Below are 24,215 nucleotides of genomic sequence, written 5' to 3' on the forward strand. Positions count from 1 at the left end.
TTCTCTCCAAAGGCTGTGGGACTGGCCCTCTCAACTAATGCCATCTGTACTCCCCAAAAAAGTCAAATAAGGGAGTTACAGAACAGGGGAAACGCTGCTGAAACTCAGAAATGTAGAGGGAATCCTGTGTAGGTGACAGGCCCAACTTTAGCTCTGTTGGTAAAGTTCTTCATATCCATTAACCCAGACTCATTCTTTGGCTCTGTCTGGGTTAGGATTAGGAATGTGATGTTGACTCAAATCAGATCCTTCATTCCTACCATTTCCCAACGCTTTTGTCTACGTAACATATTTTATTGTAAAATCTGGGAGATGATCCTATGAGAAGACACTCAAGACAACAATATTCTCTGCTCAAAAAACCCCCACATGCACATCATATATAGGCCCAGCTCCAGCAACAGTCCTATTTCCACAGCAGCTTACGCATCATCTTGACAAGTTAGCGTCAACTCTGCAAGTGGCTACTTGAATTAATATTATTATTAGTAAGGAATAATAAATCACCTTGAAATTTTCTTCAGTTAAGCCTTCGTTGGTTTTGGAAGTTCTGATCATTGCTGCAACGTATCTCTTCACAAGATTTCTTATCACTTCCTGGAATAGGAAACAACACGAGTGACTCAGCCGCCGGCTCCGACCAAACTCTGCCCTGACTGCATCTCACTGAGCTCTTACCGACAGCGGCTGTCCTGACTCTGCTGTCCAAAAAGAAAATCACTTCCTGTTAGAGACTGAACACTTCTTTTAAACAGAACAAACCCGTGGAAAGGGTTATACACCTTCCACCTTGAACGCTCGGGTGGTAACGACAGGGACCAGGTATTTTGTACTTTTTGTATATGTAAAGCCGTTGAGAAAAACTTCTGGATGTTACTAAATGTCCTTAAGCCACGTAATCTCAGCTGCTGACAGCTGGTAAGATTACCAATCATCTCATGTGTATGCACTGCGCATCCTGACAGGCTGAGCTTGCCGTTTGAAGGCTGGTGATCAAGCATTTGAAAGCCAGGGAGGGTACATTGGCAACAAATAACCTGAAGACCAGGCAGGCCCCTGCGGGGCAATGCCCATTGACATTAAACCACGTCTGCCAGCTGCCTGCGAGTTCCCCAGCGGCAGGGTGGAAACTCCTTGAAGGCTGCTGCGGTGTCCGTGGACAGTGCTGGAAGGACGGAATCACACCCGCCGTGACTTCTGCAAGGGCTCTCGCTGCTCTGGGTTACCCAGGCTGTTTGTTACAGTACCAAGGATGAGATCCAGTTTGCTCTGTGTTCGTGTACCTCCTTGCTGGCTTTACATATAATAATATATATAAATAATATATTTATAAGCAAACTGGTACTTGGAGCTTGTACATTTATCTGTGCCAGCCAACGTACACAGAGTTTGATCTTGATATACAGAAGAGTCTATGCCAACGCTTCCCTTCATTTCCCCCATTTCATAAATAGGGGTAACAAGTCTGAGCAACACCAGGCATGAAGATGGTCTCCATGCCAAGGTTTTACTGGGAGGTTTTTTTAAGAGATTGCCCTGTTGGTACCTGTAAGCTGTGCTGTGAAGTCAGAAAGTACCAAATATCTGTTGACAAAGGTGTCTAATTATGTTAAACATCAATTTCAGACAGAAGTACTCTTCAAAAAGCAGGAGATGTCTTAAGTAAGACAAATCACTAATGGCTTTTGACAGCATAGCCTAATGTACCACCTAACCTTCTGGAGAATTTTTTCTCCTTCCAGCATGCCAGCACAATACATCACACTGAACTCAAGTACTGAAGCTGGTGGTTCTAATACAGTTTCATCCTTTCGTAGGTTGACTTTGATGAGTACTTGATGACAGGCAGACTGAGAGTAAACAAACCCAGCAAAATTCAACAAAGGAACCATTCCTCCTGCCTGAGCTGTCCAAACCAAAGGAAAATCCCAACCACTGTTTGAGTTAGGGATGCTTTACAAAAAAAGAGCAGGAGAGAAACAATTCAAGAGTGTGTAAAAATGCTGCAGAAACAGTTTTAATCGGAGTGGCATGACAGCCTGATCCCTCTGGTGGCAACAGGGATGTCACCTTTGACTTCAGCCAGGCTGCCACCCAGCAAGTTTTCCACTACTTCAGAAGGGGTTAAAGGCTAGGAGTGACTTACTGAACCATCCCACCTCTAATGAGGAAATGTTTTAATCCAGGATAAGCAAAATCCTCCTAGAGGACCTACACTTATCAAAATATATTCTAGAAGCAAGCAAGAATGGAGGTATTAGAAAATGAGCAGGAAGAAGAAACAGCGAGTCAAAACTGCCTGTGCCGAAGAGCTTACCTGGTAATGTTGATTCTGAATCAGGTTGTCAGCATGCCGTTCCTGGGAAGAGAAAGGCACAGATATGTTACCTGCTTAGTCCTGTCTCTAGAGCTCTCGATGGCTCTCAGCAAGTTATCATCCAGAGACCTTCTACGGCACCAGCAGAGCAATGGCCCTCGCGATCCTGAACACGCACAAGCACTCTCGAAAAATGAAGCCTAAAACCATGCAGCTCCTTACTGTGAATGTTTTGAGGTTTTCATGCCTCTTCTGTTCATCGTCAGAGTCGGTGCCTGGGCACAGCTGATTGTGAATCCACTTGCAAAGGTACCAGAATGACTTGGGACTCGGGACGATGTTGAAAGGAGGGGGCAGAGTGGCACCTTCATCGAAGTAACTCATCCAGAGCTTTGTCCGTGCAAACTTCCACTCAATATCCGCATGGTCCTACGAGAGGAGGGAAGAGACCATCAGGAGTTTCAGGCAGGCTTTGCTGGAGCAAATGCCCACGGCTGAGGAGGGGACATGAGCAGTTAAGGATTTCTCCAGCTGCAGGCAAAGCGGTCGCGCTTCTTCCATTTCCCTCGCTGGGGGTGTACTTAAAAAAAATCAGCGTGAAATGTAGCTGGAGTGTAAAAATACCAACCACTGAGAAATGAGACGACAGCCGTTTTCAGCAAAAAGAATTTCACATGCTAAAGCCCGGCTTTAGAGGTTGTGCTTATTAGTTCACCAATACAAGAAGCAAGAAAACACATTTCTTACTTTGCTTTTTGCTAGCCCTTTATCACAAACCGTTGTTTCTCATATCCAAATCCCATGAATTCTCACATTCTTCCCTGGAAAAAGATCTTTCTTTTCTTTTTTTTGTATTTTTTTCTATAGCATCCATTTGTTCAGCTCTTGTAAGGAAGTGATACATTTTATGTGTGCCGTATTTTAAATCCTGTCTCTGCATTATCCTTACAGAAACCACGAGACATTTTACTGTTTGGCTGGGGTTTTCTTTTCATTTATATTATCACCATGCTAGCTTGCTGTCCTCTAGTGTTTTTCATCCCAACAAAGTAACGATGGAAAGTTAACGGGATCATTTTACAGCTGCACAGGTATGCACCCGATCCATACACTCACCAGGAAAGGAACACTGAGCCTATGCAAGACACCGACCTCACGGACTGCAGAATGGTGACCCCCCCACCAAGCTGTTTGTACCCTCGTCCCTGGAGTCAATGGGCTGTTCTGCCCAGTGACAATCCGCACACTGCCAACGACGTCAGGGCAGAGACACCCACCCTAATGCCTGCATCCAGAGAGATACTGCGGCTCTTCAGAATGGGTCTCGTGCTAGTTTTAAAGTAAAAAAATCCACTGCTTTGTATGTTCTGCAGAAATTCTGACATTAGACAGAAAAGGAAGGAAATATTTCGAAGCCTTCAAGCCAAGCTTACAACAGTACACCGAATTTAAATGGTGAACTTGTGTATTGTTATCGGTGCAGAGTACAGTGCTAAGCTGATGGCTATGACATTTTAGCTGTTCAGCACTTACGTTAACAGCATCTGACTTGAGATTAAATCAAAGCCGCGATGATCTAGGCTAAGAACAGCGCAAGGCAGGAGAAAAGGACAATGCGGGATTTTAAGTTTCTGAGGAGATTTCGGCCAGGTTGGAACAAGCAGTCCTCTGGAGCGAGGGATGCTGGGCTGCAGGGCAGCAGCTCTCAGAAACAAGCGGTAAAGTGAAGTGTAGGACAGGGAGTTTAATAAAATATGGCTGAACATCATGCCCAAAAAATTACTACACTGGCTTTCTGGCTATGCTCCAGTGCTCTGACATGGGTAAAATATGCTCACATTTTGACAGTGAGGTGCAGCTGAACTCCATCTTACTAGTGTATTCAAATTATGTGCAGCTCTCGATTTCAGACGACAGCCTCAGGAGCCCATTAGTCTCTGCAGATGGTCTGAAACAGCGCAGAACTCTACTATCCCCTGCCAGCTTACCGAAAGGGCTGTTCTTAAGCCGTAGGTAGACTCAGAGAAGCAGCGTGCCATGCCCCTGTTTGCCTTATACATTACAAGACCCCTGTTTAGGGAAATTGCAGCATCACCATGAAGCATTAGAAGCTGATGCTTATAGAAATGAAGTTTGGGTGGTACAAAATGCAGTTTGCAGCAGGAGAAATAATTGCCCCCCCTGCCAGTCCTGCCCATTTTTTCTTCCTGTGTCTCTACCTGCAGGCTGCAGCAAGCTCAGCAGAGCTAGAGGAGAGCAGGACAAGCCAGTGCCATGCAGCTGCTGTTCCTCCTTCCCAGACTCCGGATTAGTGCTCCGAGCTCCTCAACCAGCCCACAAGACAACCCCTGCCCAATAACTGCTCAGAGTTAAAGGCAGAGCTGGCCCAGCCTCTCCCTCCAGCAGGGCTGGCTGCTCCCTGCGCTGTCCTAAAGGCTCCCTCATGCCCATCTTTCTACCTGAACATTTCCCAGTCTGGGCAACTTCAGCTGCAACAGTCTTCCGAAGAAGGACAACGAGCGACCGGCACTGCACGCCGCTGAGCCACGGGGCCGCTGGGGAGGGCGAAGGCTGAGCCATGGAGAAGGCAGGAGATCAAACCTCTCTTGGCAGAGAAGGGGCTGAGCTGCAGCTTGCCATGCTCCCCCAGACGTGCTCGCTACCAGGGAAACCCCACTGGTGGCTGCACCTTTTGAAAGGCTGCAGACCAGAGGAGCTGGTTCAAGCATCTAAAGCGTTTTGTAGGAGAACAGCTGCATGAGACCAGCACGGAGTTCTTCAGCCCTGCTGTGAGTAAGCCCTTCTCCGGGTTTGCAAAAACTACAGACACCTGGCAACACTGACAGCACTATCTGGGGCAGCTGGAGAGTTTAGGGCAGGGCAGGAGCTGCAGGAGAGCACAATTTTGGATCGAAAGGTGTATATTTTTAGTTCTTTGTGAATAAGGAAGCAGATGTAAATGTCCTGTTGAGGGGTCAGAAGGGAGAGGGTAGTTTGGAGAAGGTTATAAATCCACCCTTCTACAGAGGCCCACCAAAGGTCCAGTGTCAGTGGCGGGGTGGGATCAGGTGTGGTGACTTGGCAGCAGTTTCTTTCAGCACATTATAAAAAGGGCACGTCCTGGGCAGAGGTGGTTTAGCAGTGGGTGTTGGATGCTGTTTGTAGAGGAGTTGTAGGCAAATCTATAGCTTGGGGATCACAAATTATTTTTTGGGAAAGGAAAGAAGGAAGAAACGGTCTTAAAAAGTTTTTCTGCACAGAGTATTTTGTTACTGTTCTTTCATTTTAAAATGCCACAAGGGGACCACATGGGCTTGAGCAGGGACTGCACGCAGGTGCAGGGCAGCACTGTGAAACTTAGCGGGGGTTTCTCACTGGGGAAGTTTTGTGGTGGGTCTGTACAAATCCCCGTGGATCTAAATGTGTCGGTGGGTAAGGCTGGTGGACGCTGGCTTCAGCCCCACCTGTATTTCCTCCTGTGCAACCTCAGTCAATCTAACCTCTCTTAAAAGAGAGACCCTCTGTACAAAGCTTAAAGTATCTTTTCTTTCTCTTTTCTGCTGCCGTGAACTCCCCAGGGTTTACAAACTCAGCCTGTCTCAATTATTCACCTTGATGTTTTGAGAACCTGAGCAAATCAGATGAGAGCTCCTGGCAGCAGTTTTGTGTTGGAAATATATAGCAAGGAGACATTTCAATTTTACTGAGAATGTCTTTGCGTGCCAGGAAACCACCATTTTCTTGGTGAGAGCTCTCTTTAGTGCTGTAAGCAGCGAAATCTGCACACAAAACTACAGCTTTGCTAACTCTCCTCCCTGTGTTGAGTACCAAGAGTGCCATCCTTCAGCAACCATCTGATACCCAATTCAAATCTGAAGCACTCACGAGTTGCAGGCAGTACATCAGTCATCGTACTGGCTGTGAACGTGGCCCAGTGGACCACCAGACCTGCTCCAGGTTTTTGGTGCATCTCCCTGGTGACTGCAGGCCACTGGGCAAGATTTACATTTTTGAGAGCTGCCTGAGTCTGCGCCTGCTTTGTGTCAAAGATGTTGCAAAGACTGGACGTAGGTGAACACACCAAGTGAGCTCCTGAATACCAACACAGTCAGAGTCCACTCCGAGGGCCCTTCCCTTGCTCAGCCTGGCCACCACGCACCCCACAAAGCTACACAGTGATGGACAAGCCCAGACCTCCTGCCAGAAGGTTCAGTGCCACCTGCAGTGATGCTCCCCCAGCCATGGGTTTACAGAGATGCATCACAGGAGACGGCATGTCGGAGCCCACTCGCGGCGACAGCCAGCACAGACGTCACCCTGGGAGGCTTCAGCAGAAGTGGGTTTCCTAAGAGAGAGGAGAGGAGAAGCGCAGGTGCTCCAAGGGGAGCTCAGCAGTGCAAGATGTCCCCTGCAGCGCTCCACCGCACAGCGAGGACAGGATCCTCACAGAGCTGTGCTGTCTCATGCAGTGTTCTTAGATGACAACTTTTTGGTGACATACAGAATAAGCTAAAGAAACAGATCCACTAGCTTTGTAAGTGCGACCTTGTTGTTTTAGGAATTTAAATTCAGGTTTGGATTTTACTGCCCTCTCTTTGAGCTTCTGTTGCTCTTGCCCTTGTTCTTATCACCGTTTTCTTTCAAGCACTGCTTATCATTTCAGCTATAAAACACTCTACTTCTTAAGAGGGCCGAGCCCTCAAGCTTGAAGAACACGCAAACTCAAAGAAGCCAGCACTCAGCTTCTCTGTGAGAAAAAAAAACTGCATCACTTACTAACACAATGTGAATGTGTCATACTGGCCACATAATCCTCTTGCAAATCTCTGTCATTTGAAGTGAGAATTAATCTCCCATAAAGATTTCCCTGTGGGATCACTGTAGCAGTTGCAAGGATTTTCTAATTCAGTCAAAGTGATGTATTCACAGATGTGCCAGATTTTAAATAATTACCTGCTACACTAATTATCCAGGATAATTCAAGCATTAATCTCCATCTTCATCTCTGTGTAGAAAATCTGTTGTTTACATTTTGCAAAATGTTTCCTATAAAGATTTCCATCGCCATCTCCTTGCTGAGCCATATGCTTTAGATCATACTTTGCCAAGTAACGGCCAGCTTCTCAACTGGTACTGACCCAGCCAACAGAGCCCCAGCAGTGGAAGACTGTCTCAGTTCTCTGTATGAGGCGGCTACCACGGCTGCAGCCTCTAGGTTCCTCAGCCTCTTCACGTGTTTAGTATTTCAGCTCCCCTGTGGCTGGAAAGCTGAAGGAGGCAAATGCTGTTACTTTTAACTTAGCACACAGGAGCTGAAGCACAGGGCTGTCCCGTGGGAGCTGGATCTCGTGACTCTTGAATTAGCATCCTTGACAGCACCGGGATAGTCCTGAGTTTACGTCAGCTCCGGGCTGATAGGGTGAGATGGATTATGGCAGCTCCCTGCACTCTGCTGCTGCACACTGTGGTTAGCTCTGGATTAGGCTGCCATAAAGCCACGGTACAAACACTCAGCTAAACCATGATGATGATACTGGTAACGCTCAGCAGCGAGGCACTCTCAGATCTTTAAAATTTTCCACTGTAAAACAATCACAAGATAGTCAGTTGCTTAAGTTCCCCTACGCTACACAGAGGTGCACAAGGATTTCTGCCCCTTCCTCTCAGAAACATGTTCCTGGGATACAAATCCTTCCCACACCCATCTGGAAAGAATGATGTATAAAGATATCTGGCGTCTTTCTAGCTGGCACAAAAAGGGCTGTGTGTGCCTTTCAGTGTTTTATTATACAACAGTCAGTGGGCTAAGCTGGAAATCAGGCTGCTGCCTGTGAGATGCAGATATAGATGGCTGTGACAATGCCCTCAGGACCAGGCTTGCTGGCCGTGGCCGAGTGCCTCAGAAGGAGGCACGGGAAGCTCTCACCGTTGTGCTGGGAATGCTGGCAGAAGCCGGCGTCATTTCTGCGTCAGGAGTAGCAGGACTGCTCTCTGCTGCTGTCCCGGGAGGTGCCGGCAGCAGCCCCACAAGATTAGGAAGAGCCCAAGCTGTGGTGCTTTGCTCTAGGAAGGAAGGGGGAGACGCAGCGCTCACCTCTAAGAGGTGCTCACCGACATATCTTCTTTGCAGCCTACTGAGTAAGGGAGGCTCGCTGCCCGAGAGGCACAGGAACTTCAAAGGTGCTTCTTTGCTGTGTAATTAGCTGCGCTGCCAAGTGTAGGAGAAGACATTAAACTGCATTTAGTATATTTCTATCTCACGTGCCTTTTTATTGCTCTTCGCTAAACCCAGAGCAGGAAACAGCACAGAAAATACATCAGCGATGGCTTTCAAGCAGGCTAGCACAAGAATACACCCTAGTATGTCCTGAGCAGAAAGCACTGCAGAAAGAGGGTCAGGAGAAAGTTAATCTTTACAGAACCTGACACAGACAACTCTTGTGCAGTTTCAAAGCCGTTAATTTTGTAAAATGTGTTGGGCAAACTGGCAATAACATCAGCAGAGCTTGGGGGTTTAATGACAAGCTCAGAGAAGCACGCAGCAAAAATCCAAGCAGGCTATTTGAGGTAAATGATGCTTAATATTTGTCAAAGAAAAATATGTCATGGAAAGAAAAAAAGTATGAGAAAAATCAGGGACCTACAAAGGCAATTAATGCATAGCTAATTCAGCTGCAGCTGACAACAAATGACTTTGCTTTCAAAGCTGGGGATGACATATTGAAGGATAAGAACTTAATAGGATCAATCTCAAAAATAATACAAGAAAAATTACTAAAGGAGGACAATCTAGCAGTAGAAAAAGCAATTAGAACAGCCAGGGAATGAGACAGCCAGAGAATTGATCAAAGTACTGCCTAGCCCAAAGTCACACGCTGTGCTGGGTGAAGCAGATGGCGTCCTGACCGGCGACCAGCCGCTCCCACCAAGGAAGCTGCAGTGGCCCCATGCCAACCACACATGGCTCTGAAGAGGAGCATGTGGCAAGGCCCTGGGGAAAACCAACCCATGGCAGATGCAAACCAGGACGTACAAAGCGAAGGAGTGCCCAGATGTGAGGGAAAACGTGCCCAGAGAGCCGCAAAGCAAACCCCCAAGCACGAGCAAGCAACGCAGGCGAACGGGCAAAGGCAGGGTGTGCGGTGTGGGAAGGGAGAGCTGCTCCCCAGGGATGCGGCGTGCCTTCTGGCTCCAGCACGGACCAGGAAAAGGACGTTAATGAAGCGCAGGCAGGTCCTGGAGAAATAAATGCCAGCACTGGGATACAAGAAAAGTGAATTATTCAGCCAGGATACAGGTAAAGACTTGATTTCAGGAAAGAGCTAGCCTTATCTGGTAAAAGGCAGAAGGTAGCAAGGCCCTTGGGTGAGGAAACCAAACAGAGCACAAGGGCGAAATAAACCCCAAATCTAAATGTTTACATAGCAGACATTTTAGACAAGCCATCAATGGGATTGCGAGCCTTAAAATCTTGAGAGCTGCCTGAAGATCCGAGTCATGGTAGAGCCCATAAAAGAACACACTGTAACAGAGGACGTTAGGAAAAGCTTCCTCAGTTTTGCAGTGGCCGAGGTCCCATACCTCCAACAGATCCAGGGAACGGCCAGTTCAGCATCAGCAAGACCTACAGCACGGCAACTATGTTTTATAATAAGATGGATAAAGGACTCTGTCCACAGCCAAAGAGTCTCGGAAATTCTGGAAATGGGGTAGGTCCCTGGTTGCAATGGAAAAGCAAACCACTAATGGCTTCTGAATACACAGGGCCAAGTGAAGAGCACCTGAGAGACGCCATGGCAGCCCTCTTCGATGAGCTGTTGCACCGGCCATCGCTTCCTGGAATGGCGCTCCGTACTGCGAGGTGGCTGATTTTCCCAGCTCTGGGGAATCAGTTTGTTTGTACTTGGAAAATGCATGCTTTAGCATCTCTGCTATTTATAACTTCCATGGGCAGAATATATTCGTAATTACATCTCTTTTATTATAGCTTGCGATGCACTACATTCCACAATGTATTTAGGTTATATACATCAATTACCTTTCATCTCCCACCAGCATATTGGATGGAAACAATGATAGCTAATGAGAAAGCCAGGGAATATTATATTTGAGAAAACACAGAGAACTGTGGATTGTGCTGGTTTTAGTGCAGTTAAATTATTTGAACTGACACCTTTTTTTTTCCTTCAGTCATATTCCAGCAAAGTTCAGTTTTTGTTTTAATAGTCAAATAGATCAGATCAGTAGGAAGGTCATACAGACAAACAGTGCTCTAAAAAAGCCTCAGCAGGAAGAAACAATGAGAAAGCTATCACTCAGGCTTTGTTCTTCTTGCCATCTATTCTCTCTTCTTTGTCATGGCCTGCTAAGAGCCTCTTTTCATGCTGAAAGTCAGAGAGATAAGGTGCATCTGTGCTGATAATGTTAACTACCTCCAGCCAGGTCAAAATCAAGTAATTCACACATGCCCGCACATAAATGGTGGGCTGAGAAGGTGTAGCTAACCTAGAGTGTTCATGTGTTGATGACTCTGTTAGTACCATAGCAAAAAAACCCTCAACTTTGCCTCATTTCTACTTGTGCTATTTCTGGAATGTTGTGTTGGATTTTCTTCTGTGTAGTCCATCAGCCTGGGATGTGATTCTTGAAGGAAGAAGAAATGTCTTGAAATTTATTGCTGGACTGGTGGGAGCCAGACACAAAGAAGAATCAGGTACTTCTGTACTCCTCTCTATTTCTTGGTGTGGTTTGTTTCTTTTTTCCAAGATAAATTAGTATTACAAAGAAAAGTGGCATTTTGGATCCACGTGTGAATTTCAGATCCCAGGATCCAGTCTGTGCCATTGTAAGCATGTGATTTCAGCTGGGAAACATGATGTCAGCTGTGACAAAGGTATTTAAAGGTCTAACAGTTTATTTAATGTGTTTTTCAGGGTCATTTGTAATTCTTAGATCCAAGCTCTGATTAAGAATAATCACAAAGCACCTTTGATGGTCTTTGCCACTGACTCCTATGCTACAAAAGTGTCTACCAGAGTATCTGGTCCCATCGAGCCGACCTGAAGGATAGTAACACAGCAAATTCAGTACAGGTCTGACCCTGGGAGCTGTTTTCGTGTGTCGCTGGAATCACCCTGAATCAAAGCTCTGAGCCTCACTGAATCTCTGTAGGCTTTACAACCTTTTTATGTACTTATATACACAGCTCTTTATATCATTTCCTCAAGTAACCAAAAGAATAAAATTATCATTCCCAAACTTCCATTGTTAAGCAATAAAACCATGTAGATATATTCAGCTACCAAATGCTTTAGTATTTTGCTCTTTTATGACTGGTCATAAACTGCCTCTCCTCAGCGAAGGAGTGGAGCTGGCCTATGTCTTTTCCTGAGCCTGTAAAGGTCATAGCAGCAGGTGCCCAGCACTTCTGGAAGTCAGCCTGCTTGCATGGTCACCTCAGTGCAGTGCATGAGCTTAGCTGCCACAAACTGAAAAAGTGCTCAAAAATGAAAAATCCTAGCTAAACATCCCAATAGTTTAAATATATCCTCAGGCCAAAAGAAGGGGAACCATTATAAACATATGAGATTGTTCAAGTCTCTAAGTGAATCCTGAGCCGTGCAGGTAGCGCTGATTTGGGAGACGAAGCCCCTGGTTCTTCCCCAGATTCTGAAAGCGGGATTTGCAGCTGAGGAGCTGCAGGGACTGGACCAGAGAACAGAAATGCAGACGAGGAGCACAGCAGAGCATCTAGGTTATTAGACATCTTCCCATTTAATTGGATGGAGTTGTATGTATCCTGTTTCACCTATATAATCAGCATCAACTGATTTGCTAGATTGCAGCTTGTTGAAATCTGTGAAGCAGTGGCATCTAAAAAGTCACATTTCGGAGGATTCTTAATATAGCTGAATATCAGGTGAAAGCTCTGCCCAGATAAACCCCTTTTAGTTTTCCACTGCTTTTTCCTCAGTAATGTTTTCCCTTTATCTTTCACTTTTCCTCTTTTCTGCCTTTCTAACAGAAGTCCCTTGATGCAGAAGCACAAGATAATGCTAATTGAGCTTGTCAGGCCTAAATAAAAGATGGGATAATGCAGGGGGCTGCAACCTATGTGGTTCCATCTGGATACTTCAACTTCTATCATGTAGCAAGCGCAAACCTTGCTGCGCTGCTTTACACGTAATGGGCAGAGAATTATTGACCTGTCATGCGGGGCACTGCTGTGTTAACTACACCACGGAAAACAGAACCCACCCATCTGAATGCAAGCAAATTCCCTGTAATATCTTAAATCAGGCAGCGGTCACCTACAGATTGCAAGCTCATCTTGTTTTTTACTTAAATGCGATGTTTCTGCTCCTCTGAATAAGCCCCAAAGTGGTTTGGCTGTGGTGGTACTCAGGGCCAGATAAATATCTGGGTTTTCAAAGATTAAAAACAACAGAAAGGATTAACCTTCTGATCCTGCTGACAATACTTTTATGAGCAGGGGTTTGCAGGATTGGGCCACAGGATGGAGAATTAGTTTTGTCTAGTCTAACAACAGAAGAAAGATGCAGCATATGAAGTCGGAGCACATCGAGTGCTTCCATTTAGAGGCTCTGCAAACACCACATGAATATTAACAACTTGATTCAAGTCCATGGGTTATATGTAATTAGGCCAAAGCCAGCAAAAAGACAAACAGTTCTACACCTTCAAATGAATACTTTAGCTTGCTAACAAAAAGCAATTAAGCTGCCTGCCAGTCTAGAGCGAGGCTCCAGGGCTAATTTCACACACCGGCCTCTCGCTGTATGGCAGCATCGTGGCACACCACTGCTGCGCCATATTTCCCTTCACTTTTCAATAAAAATCTGCTGGGAGTCCCCCACATCCAATCACGAGCTCCAGAGAGAGAGCACCTAGCCTTGGGAATCAATCCCGCTCCTCTAAAGATGTGCTGCAGCTACCCGAGAGGACACCGGAGAGCAGGGGTCCAGAGTTTCCTCCGTTTCTCACGCTTCAGGGGGAAATGAAACAGAAATCTGCCTGCCCAAGTGTCACAAAAGGCAACAAGTAAGTTCAGGAGAATTTGCAGTTTCAATTAATTATTACTGATGACACCGATGAGTTTTGGGAGCATAGTAATTGAGATCTGGGTAATTACAGTTGCATTGTAGAATGAAGAAAAGACTTGAGTGTATTACCTGTGCCCAGAACGTGGGGTCTGTGCGGGGGCAGTGACCAGCAGGATCTGTGTGTTGGTCAGCAGGAGCCCCTGAGGGCTGTGAAACTGGGGCACAAACAGTGATATTTCATTCAGCTGGCAAACCAGGGAAGCGCCATTTAATCCCCTTTCTAGAGCCTGGTTGTTTTGCTACACCACAAAAAAAAGCTTCAAGAGACATTAATCCCAGCTCATACTGGCAACAAGAGTATAATTTCATTTCCTGCTATATGACAGAGTTAAAAACCAAACACATCTCATTTTCTCCTAAGAAATTTAAATTAATGGCTCTGAATTGGGGCTTGTGATGCTTTACAATAGCGTAGATTCGAGTCCAGGCTTTGGAGTTGGCCGCACCTCTATAAGGGGACAATCTACCACCCCAAAACTTGCCACACGCAGGGATGAGCCAGCTGTGTGTCTTCAACTAAATTTATCGATTCGTAAAATTATTCCTTCGTGGTTTTGCTAAGGAAGAACTGTGCAGGTCATGCAAGCAGAGGAGGCGCAACATTTTTTTGACAGCCCTAAGAGTCACAGATAACAGTAGGGAAGAGAATTTCTGCTGCTGTTGTGAATTAAACTGGGTAGTAATTAGTGCCATGGTGCCGAGGGTGTTCAACTGGCACAGAAAACTAGTGGAATTGTGCTTTTTTGTAGATCAAGATAAGTTCGATACTACTTCCTGGGGGGAATCCAAAGTCATCTTGGAAACAAAGTAATAGGGAGATAAAAAAATCTTTATATTCCTCTGTGCTTTAATTTTTATGCTCTCTACTTTGCAAAAATGGAGAAAATTCCACGTACAACATCCCTGTGCTTGCAGGCAAAATTTCCTGAAAGTGATCACTTATTTTAGCTGCATACCAACTGTTTCTGTTTACTGTACAGCTTTTGTTTTGCTATGCGAAATATTTCTCATTTTCATTCTTGTCCTCTACAATATGTGCTAATCCACCCTATTTCATTCCATCATTTAAAACCGCACTCCTAGTTCAGCGTCCAACGCACTAATTTCTCCAGTCTGAACACTGGCAACTACGTTTCAGTTTGGTCATACACTCTACTCGCAGAGATACACTTAAAATAATTAAACCTGCAGCTGTCTTTTGCAGTCACAGCTGTCTGAGATGAACTAGCTTGAAGTAACAGACATACAAACCAATAGCAGGATACAAAATACAACATAAAAATCAATTTTGTAACTTAACACATACTGCTGGAGCGGTCATTATTCCAGCGTCACACGCACACCACGTATGACACACCTGAAGCTGCGACGCCTTCACTTTCACGCACAGTAGCTAGAGGTAATTTTTCTCAGACCTACTTCAGTGTGACACTGTCCCTAAGGTATCAAGCATTGTTGTACTTTCCTAAAACTTCTCAAAGCTGCGAGTGCTTAACATCTCTCCTTAATATGTCAGCGGCATGCCTAGCGCTGCGGTGCTGTTGTGTGCCACTTCTCGCTCTAACTCACCTGGAACTCAGATTATGAGTTCACAGCCCTATGGTTTTATCCTGCAGACGGGTCTTGGCTGCCGTTCTTCCATTGATCTTGCTTCCCACTGCTCCTGCTGCTGCAGTCAGAACTGTTGGTACGGTTCCAGTGGCTAATTCCTGCATGACTTCCCAGAATATCGCGGATGTGTCCATAAGGAACATGCTTTCAGAAAATATGTGTAGATTGCTAATTCCCTGCAAAATGCACCTGCACCCGAGGACCCCCAGCAGCACCCACTATCACGTTGTTTTGAAAAAGCTACAAACTGGCAGAAGGACTGTATAGCTTCAGATGCAGCTAAGTGGCAATGCTATGAGAAACGGCCTGTCACATAAAGTGTCCTCGTTACCCTCTCTGTTACTTTCTGCCACTTCGGACTGATGGAGCCGCCTGGCTACTCTCAGGTAAGTTCCACTGTCCTTTCCTCTTCCCATCATGACCTATTCCTCTCCTGTTCATCAGGTGATGGTATTGCTGTCACGTCTGGGAAGGTGTTGAGATGAGAGGCCCGGCAGTGCATAACATCCAGTTGCATTCTGGGCTGCTTGTACAGAACGTTCTGATCTTCACCTACTGAAACAGTGCAAAGCGTATGGAAATTGTGGTGCGCATTTGGATTTTGTTTGCTTTGTCAGTGAAACACAGTGCCTCTCATAACCAGCTCTTGACAGTGGTTTGGCAAAAGACAAATATGGGCTGTATGAAAAAAATCAATAGTGAAACTGCTTCAGGGTATCCCTTGAAAAATGTATTTATGGAAGTTTGAAACAGCTTAGTAAAAAAACCCAACAAAATCATGGAAGAAAAATTCTTCCTTCTGCGAGTCAGGAATGACTCAAAGCTGTACAGAGGTTTTACTCTCTGCTTGCCTTGCTCTGTCCTCCACAGACACCTTGTGGTCTCATGCTGCGTGCCTACAGTACTCAATTAACTACCAAGCCCTAACCCCCATACTGGGGAGACAGAGCGAGGAAAGAGCAGCTTAAGATTCTCCTTCCTGTGCCTCCACAGCAGAAATTCACATCTATATGAGACAATGGAGAACAGCTAACCTGAAGAATAACGGCTACAAATGCATTGATATATTTGTCCCTGGAAGAAAGACCATTTGCATTGTAGCAGTGCCACTGGCTCATTAACAAGTGGAATTAATTAAGGTGTCCTGAGCACTCCACTGCAGGGAAATCAACAAGCAGAGGTGCACTCACCCCTGATGTCCAGCTCATTTTATTTCTCTGCAGAGTCGTGCACGTGGCATAAGATTTCCTACTGATGTATTTGAGCAGCAGACCTCCACCCCACTCTAAGGGCTTCTTGGTCCTTTCCCTCCTCCCTCCCTGGAATGCTGTCATTCCAGGTGTATTCAATGTGATTTAAATACCAAATTCATGTTAGAGGTCGAAATTCCCAGTCTAGCAACCAGTCTACCGTGATTCAGAAAGGGGCAGACCTGATTATAAGAGGTTAAAAAAATGACCCACAGTTGTAAAGCTCAACATTTATTAATGAATTGTTTTCTTCAGGGAAGAGATTAATTGATGTTTGCCCTTAGAAGACACATGAAGAATACTCGTCTCCGAGAGAATGCTGTGAGCATGCAGAAATATTAGCTTCAAAAAACACGCTGCAGGCGCTGCATGAGAAGAGGCTGAAGCCACTGCCTCTTGCCTTCCCAAGAAATGTCACTGCTCTCAGTGGCAATTGCAGTATGACAGCTTAAGTGACAAAGAAGTATCCTGTAGCATTCTCACTGTCACTCTTCTGCGCAGGGGGCTCATGGTGCACGCTGAATTGCGTGTTATGCCTAGGTTATCCGGTGAGTTCAGTCCTTCACCCTCAGGTCTGTCACAAGCATACCTTCCGAGGGAGTAATTCACCGTTCCCAACCACTCCACATACAAAAACATTAACACAACGGTCCGCTTTCGACCATTCACTTCAGTGCATTGTTATGATGGGTCTCTCTAAGTCATGTGAGATTGTAATGTGTCATTGCATCACTCAAATTATTCAGGGAAAAGAATGAGGAGTGGTCTGTATCCCAGTGAATAGCAAATACTGCTATTCTTACGCCAGTCTTAGGTTTGGGCTTTGTGTCAGTGACAAGCCTATTTGACGACAATAAAGGAAGGGGAATGGGAGAAAATGGCCAATCTTTGTTTTCTGCCCCCCACTCCAGTCTCCTGGGAACTGAGGAGTAGCACTGAACAAAGAGAAAGCACTTAAAGCATTGAAACAGACTGATAAAGCCTTTGTGATAAGCTGCTTTTCTGCTCATCTAGAAGGTCAACGGTCCAGTTTTTCTCATAGTTTTCAACGTGATAAAGATCAGATGTTCAAAAGTGTCACCGATTTGACTGGGTCTGTGCTCAGTTTGACTAGATAACTAAATTTTGGAGCCATTTGAATCAGCAAATGATCAACAGCAGCTGTGGAACCTGTTCAAGCAGACAACTCAATATGATACTCCCCTCTGTGTGCTTCAGCCAGGAAGGGAGCTTACCCATACACTTCCCCAGAGATTTGTCCAGGAAGCTGCGAATGGAAATAGTAGGAGAGCTGGTGCTGGTTCTTTTTTTCTCTATTTTATCCTCTGTCTTCTAGAGTAAATCCAAGAGCCATTCAAAGCTGAAAAGGAAGTCTCTACTCTGCCTGTACTTCTGACCAGCAGCTGAGGACACAAATGACCCTCCTAACTCCTGTTTCTGTGTAACGCTCCATCACCTCATTATCTCTACACCTATCACGTTAGGCATCAGAACTGGGAAGTAAGTACCCACTGGTTCACCGTAAGTACTGCACACACCAGATTTAGCTTCCTTCCATACTGTTTCTGTGTAGTTTACCTGAAGAGCCTTAAAATGCAGAGCCATGCTGCTTTAGTTTCCAGTCTGTTGACAAATTTAATCATCAATGTACAGATTGACTTTTAGGTACACAGAATGAGATTACACTAGAGACCAGTTTTGAACATTCACATCAAGACCAAAGTTCAGTTTGAAACCGGCTCTATGGCCAGCCAGCAGCGCTGAGCTGCCACAGCTCAGCTCCGTCCTGCACTGAGGCTACTCAGGCATCTGAGATTATGGGTCTACAGCGTTCGCTGCCAGGAGACTGGCTGGTGTTACAGATGGAAATGATCTCATTTCAGTGGGAAGACTGTGGAATAAGAAATTACAGGACCGGGCTCCTGACACACATGGTTTCAAATGAGAAAATAGTTAATAGGAGAGAGGGAAAATAATATATAACACCCACCCCCCAAGTTAAAACCAAACATCAGGAAGCAGTGGGAAGGCTTCCCTTTATACACCCTCTCTGCTACAAAGTACATCAGCTGCTAATGACAAGGTGATCGGTGAGGTTACTCTGCAGGAGAAGACAAGGGCAGATGACAGCTGCTAAGCCTTTTCCAGCTAAGAAGCATTACAAACTGAGCAAAACCTCCTCCGCAAGCATGATTCAGGCTAGTGAGCAGAAATCCCAACTATCTGCTGTCAAAAACTGGGGGCAGCAGTCTCCAGCACCCCAGTAGATACACACTTGCTCTAAGCCGAACAGATGAGGCACACGGAGAAAAATAACAGTAAAAAGAGAGAGAATGAGATAACTTACGGCAATGAGCTGGTAGGAGTTGTTCATCATGGCTATGAGCATGTTCAGCAGCACAACAAGGGAGATGACGTTGTAGGTCCCAAACATAGTGGCCCCAACAAATTCTGTGAACTCATGTCTGGCTTTCACGTTGGTGACATAGAGATTCAGCAGACCAAACACAGACCAGAAGAGCGACTGGAGGGTCTCGAAAAGTCTGCAAATAAAACCAGATTTTTACTTGGCTACCTGACTCTGGGGAATGGAAAACAACGCCTGGTTCAGGTGGGGTACACAGAGGCATCGGAAGCCTGGGGGACCACAGAGTGGCTCCTGAGCACAGCCATTTATTCTCCCCGGGAGGCACACTGCACTCCAGCCACAGTGACCCACTGGCCAACGCACCTGAGAACGGTGTCATATCAACAACATTTGCTACCTGTCCGAAAGCCCTGTCCACATCCCTGTGAGATGCAAGGAGCCTAGCTGCCCTGAAGGAACCCAAGGGTCCCTTTCCCACTCTACACACATGCCAAGAACAGCCACAATATATTCCCTCTAATTAAAATTGCCATGTTGTGATAGTGCTGTTATCTATAAGCTCTCCTGTTTAATCAGTGCCTGCACCGTTAATATGTCTGCAGACCGAACGTTCAGGGAACCCACCCCCAAGTATAGCATGACCGTAGTAGTTAAATAGCACATAACGAGGCATGACAAGGTAGGAGATGCGAGAAATCACGACCACGTGGACCTTTTGCTCTAATACAGGCTGAGAGCTTGCAGTTACTTTGGCTGCAGGTGAACCAGGCCAGCGTGCTAAGACCTTGTCTGTTAGCATCGTGCGTGGCCGAAGATGCTGGTCGCTATGGCTTGGTTGTGCAGCAGCTCCCACCCAGCGCAGCGCAGTGCCCTCAAGAGAACGCTGCAACAATTGATCAGTAATGACTCAGATGAAAGAGAGTCATCACATTAATTCAGCTCGAGAGGTTTTCTTCTTTTGAAGTCTTCCTTCCATCGATGAACTAGACCTGACCTCGCTGTGCTTTACAGCTGATGAGATCATCCCAGGTCTCTGCTTCAGCGAGAGACAAGTGACCTTTCGCAATCACGTCAAATACATAATCAGCAACCTAAATAATTGCTCTATCTGGGCATCTTTGTTATGGCTTTCTAAAATGTGGCATTTATGCCATAAAAAAATGACATTTTATGTGCCTGTTGAAGGGTTTCCATTTTGGCCTCAGGTCAGTAGATATTTTCAAATATTCTACTAGAAAAATCAATACAAAAAATTCAGATACTTCACTTGACATACCAGGAATATGTTTTCCCGGCTTCTCCGGGCACCTGTTCCACATGTACCCCCGTGCTTTATACAGGGATTTAGTTTCTTTGTATTCTGTGGACGCATCTTATGTTTTTCACTGGCCAAAATTATAAAGACTCATTCACGCAAAAACCCTTTCTCCCAAAAGTCAGGCCGTTTGTTAGATTTATTAAATAAGTGAGGTGGTAAAATAAGGATTAACCAAAGAACGCTAAGCGTTTCTCTACTAAAAATGGTGGAGCGCTAGCTATCTTTTAAATTATTTTAACTACTAGCAGAAAAAGTACTGATTAGGCTGTAGGCTCAGGGGAGACAGAGGTTCCTGTCATGAAACTGAAATCAGTCAGTGTAGTCATCAGTGCACTGCTCTGATTTCACAGTATTAACCAGGGGTATAACGTGGGCCCAGACTAAGGCCAATCTATTTACATATGGATTTGTAGTCCCCCTTGAAAAAGACAGCAGCTGGTGTCTGCAGCTGTGTGTAGAAGTAAGGCTCAGTTACTCCTTCCTCAGTGTTTAATGACAGGCCAGAACTACAGTCTTTTCACAGTAAGTGTTTCAGGTGGGGCTCACACTACATCAGAGAAGCAGCTTTAAAAAAAGAATTTTGGCACTTGTGATTGAGAGACTATCCCCTCCTGCCCAGTGTATTTTGGATCTTAAGCAAACAGGAGAAATCTCAAAGCTCCACCACTCTCCACGGCAGCGTAGAAGGAGCAAGTGCCCCGCTCTGCCACAGGAACCCTCCTCACCTCCTGCAGTCCCTGGAGAAACGGCCCCAGCGATCAGCAGGACCCTCCAGTGAGAATGACACACCAGGCACACCACCCCTTCCTCCTCTTCCTCTCTCTCTTCTCCCTCCTTCAGTTGCCAGAGCCACAGCAATGAACATTTTCAAACTGTCTGCCTAAGCAGTAGACGCTCTGCTATGTAAAGGATGGTGAGACCAAGGCATAAAAACTTAAATTATTCATGACTTCACCTCGTTGCTGTCAAAAAGGAATATTACTTTTCCATGATCTGTGTTCGCGATGTTGAAAATTTCCTCACCAAGAAAATATTAAACCCATCCTTTGGGAGTAATAGGAAATAATGCACCAGTAAATAGGTGTCACATTTTAAACAAGCTGTACAAACACGAGTGGTGTCCTGCTTTTCCTTCCCTTGCAAAATCAGATCTTATTGTGTGACTGCCTAGAAATGCTGGTAGGAACCAAAGGGTACTGATTGAAAGCTTTTTACATTTATTCTTTCATGAGGGGTGGACTACCAGCAAACTTGAGGTAGCACCAGCTCTGACTTGAATTCACCCCAGCCACACTTGCTCTCCCAGCCCAACAATATAATTTTCTGTTTTGCAGGCTGCTTGTTCTTAGCCAGCAACCCATGCTGTGCATCTGCTCAAGGGCCAAATGTCAGCTTGTACCGGGGGTGTTAATAACAACTATTGAAACTTTTAAGAACATGTTAAATAAATTTCTTAAGCAAGTCTCAAACAAAAAGTAACTACAGAGCATTCTGTCCCCTGCCAGGAGACCTCAGTCCTAATGGATCCCCTCCCACTGCGATTTTGTTTTAAACAAGCCTCTGCCATAAAGGCTGAGCCCCCTCAATTTCCTTTCTGTGCTACATTCTCCTTGGCAGGGGGTTTAAACTGAATGTTAGGGTGGGAGAAATTGTGGCCTGTATTTAAGCTAATCTGCACACTTTCTGTTAAGTGGTTCTGTATCACTTCTAGTTCCCAAGATATTACACCTTCTTACAGACCTGAGGATCTTTTTTTTTTTTTTTCCCTGCTGACCCAACGCTCTTTTTCTTTAGTCAAATCCTGCTGCTGTTTTCTCCGCTAACCTTTGCTGACAGTGAAATCTGTAGAACAACTGGTTTGCAATGGAGACAGGTCCAAACCAGAGTGCGGAACTGAACACATCTGTTCACCGCAGCTCCAGGGAAAGGCAGGCTCTAGTCCTGAACTTTGTGGTTTTGACCCTTCATGAGCCAGAAGCTGCCACTTAACAAACATGGTGCTGGCCAAACATTTCTCCCTCTGGCTGCTGCATCAGTATGGACGCAGATCAAGGAATAGTATTTGTTACTTAATTCCTTTGCAAGGGCAGCACAACACATTTCTGGGGCATGTGAAGCAATTAAAATAGAAAAAAGACTGAAGTCTTTAATTCCGTTTTTCATTAGCACAGTGCAGTTCCATTCACTTCCTCCAGATATAGATGGGTTTAATGAGAAAATTAATCAAGCCCATGGTGTTCCTGCTCTGCAGTGGAAAACAGCAACACGTCTGGTCTACCAGGTCATGATGCTCTTCTAAGGCTGAACTCTATCCCATGGAGATCCCCCATTTCTTTTAAGGAGGGAGCCCACAGGACCATGTTGGAGCCTTTCCTCTTCCAACCTAGTCATGTGGCCTCAGCCATCATCTGCTTTTGATAACAGTGCAAATATCTCACAAATCCTTTCTTAACCTTAAGCCTTCAGCTGAGGAAGGGTGGGGAATTATTGGGCATTAAGACAAGTTTTATTTAATTTAGCATAAAGTGGTGGACAACAGTTTTGTTTTGCTTGTTTGCAGGGCGTAGGCCTTTTTCTAGACCGTGCTTTATTTATTTCTCTTCCCATTGTGTTTTAAGTACTGTGCAAGCAGCAAGAACAATTGAGTGGGGGCTGATTATTATAATTATTTCCACTATTAGTAATTAAAACTAATACATCAGAAAGACAATTCATGTTATTTTTCAGCATGTGCTATCTCTTTCAGCCCTGCCAGCTGTCATCACAGCAATTTCTATGCCAACATCTCAGTAAAGTACCAGCATTTCCAGCAAAAAGGATTTTGCTGGGATTTTAGTCTCACCCCACTGCAAGGACATCATGTATGCACAGAAGTGGCCTAGGCGAGACTGTTGTTGTTGCTGTAGCATGTGATTTATTAGTACCTTTTTTTCATAGGTTTATCCCTCGTCTTCTACGTTTTGTTTAGCTTCCCCTCTCTTCCTCTGGAATCAGACAAAATTATCAATTATTATGGCAAAAGGATATTTGCTTTCTCAAATGTACTGAAACTGTAGGTAGCCATAATAATATTTAAGTTGCAGGATCATGTAGGGAGACTCTTTGGTCCAGAACTAAAACGATTGTCTCTCATTTCCAGACCTAAGTAAGAGTCTTTCTGACTGCAAAGCTCAGCAGAATGTTGGCCCTGGTTAACTCACACCTTTCCTGCACAGTCAACCAGCTCACCTGGTATTTGCAAATGAGTAAATGAAGGCACTTTCAGTGCAGTGACAGACAACAGGCAAAGGCAGGTGATACAGGGGAAGTCAACCTTAAAAACAGAAAGGAAAGGACATCTTACGTGGAGAAGGCATTGTTCTGTTTCTCACATCGGATCCCCTTGCAGTTGTTGGGTTCCTCCGAGGCACTCGTCTCATAATAAAAATAAAGCTGGTTCAGTCCATTGGCAAAAGCCAGAAGCACCAGACAGTAGATAAAAAGGAATTTAAGGATGTCTAGCAGCATGCGTCCCAGAGAAATCTGCAAGGGTCCCAGGTGTGAATTTGCTGTAAACAGCGATATGAGACGCAAGGAACTTAAAATGTTGGATATTGCAAAGAGGGCTTCTGCAATGAGAGTCGGGTGCCACATTTCCCATTCCTCCCTTGGGCGAGAACCGTTATACTGAAAGAAATAACAAGGGTATAAAAGTGAATTATGTTGTAATTACTCTGAGATAGCTTAAAGAGTCATACCTGCTAATATTAATGCTTCGCATGTAAATACTAACCAGGTACTGGCGATACAAGAAGTACTTTTAAACTCTTAAGCCTCAGCTACTGTCAGACAAACATTTGGGATTCAGGATTGAAGCTGACTTGATCAGGGCAGAGGCTTAGGTCTAATGACGCCTTCTCATGGACTCTCCCTACTAGATTATGACTCCCTGATATGGATAGCTGTGAGGCCAGCTTTTCTTGAGAGACTTCTGGTATGCTGACTGTTCTTAGCCTAAATTTAGAAAACAGGCCTTTTGAATTTTGAATTCACTGTCTGTGGATTCTTCAGGTCCATGGATTTACACACAATCTCCTTCTCTTTCACATCTAAAAGAGTTCAGGCTGCCCTTTAGCAGGTTCATGTCAGAAATTTCCAATTACCTTTTTTTTCTTTTTCCTCCTAAATATGACTGCACATTCAAAACACTGCACATTCCAGGAAAAATAAGAGGGAGGGAGAAGGGAAG

The 24,215-nt window shown here is 45.1% G+C and overlaps 1 protein-coding gene across 2 annotated transcripts in view; it reads right to left on the reverse strand.

Annotated features, from left to right (window-relative positions):
- Positions 1 to 24,215, reverse strand: part of TRPC5 (transient receptor potential cation channel subfamily C member 5) — a 103,744-nt gene that overhangs the window by 7,779 nt on the left and 71,750 nt on the right. For both annotated transcript variants that reach the window (XR_012765509.1, XM_075435625.1), the window contains exons 6-10: positions 23,331 to 23,653; positions 18,649 to 18,844; positions 2,540 to 2,746; positions 2,318 to 2,359; positions 508 to 597 (exon numbers count right to left, since the gene is read on the reverse strand). Coding sequence is in view for 1 of the 2 variants with exons in the window: in XM_075435625.1 (XP_075291740.1) it covers positions 508 to 597; positions 2,318 to 2,359; positions 2,540 to 2,746; positions 18,649 to 18,844; positions 23,331 to 23,653 (858 nt within the window). In the remaining variant the exon portion in view is untranslated. The remainder of the gene's footprint in view (positions 1 to 507; positions 598 to 2,317; positions 2,360 to 2,539; positions 2,747 to 18,648; positions 18,845 to 23,330; positions 23,654 to 24,215) is intronic.

Source organism: Opisthocomus hoazin, chromosome 14, assembly GCF_030867145.1.
Source record: "Opisthocomus hoazin isolate bOpiHoa1 chromosome 14, bOpiHoa1.hap1, whole genome shotgun sequence".
Taxonomy (NCBI): domain Eukaryota; kingdom Metazoa; phylum Chordata; class Aves; order Opisthocomiformes; family Opisthocomidae; genus Opisthocomus; species Opisthocomus hoazin.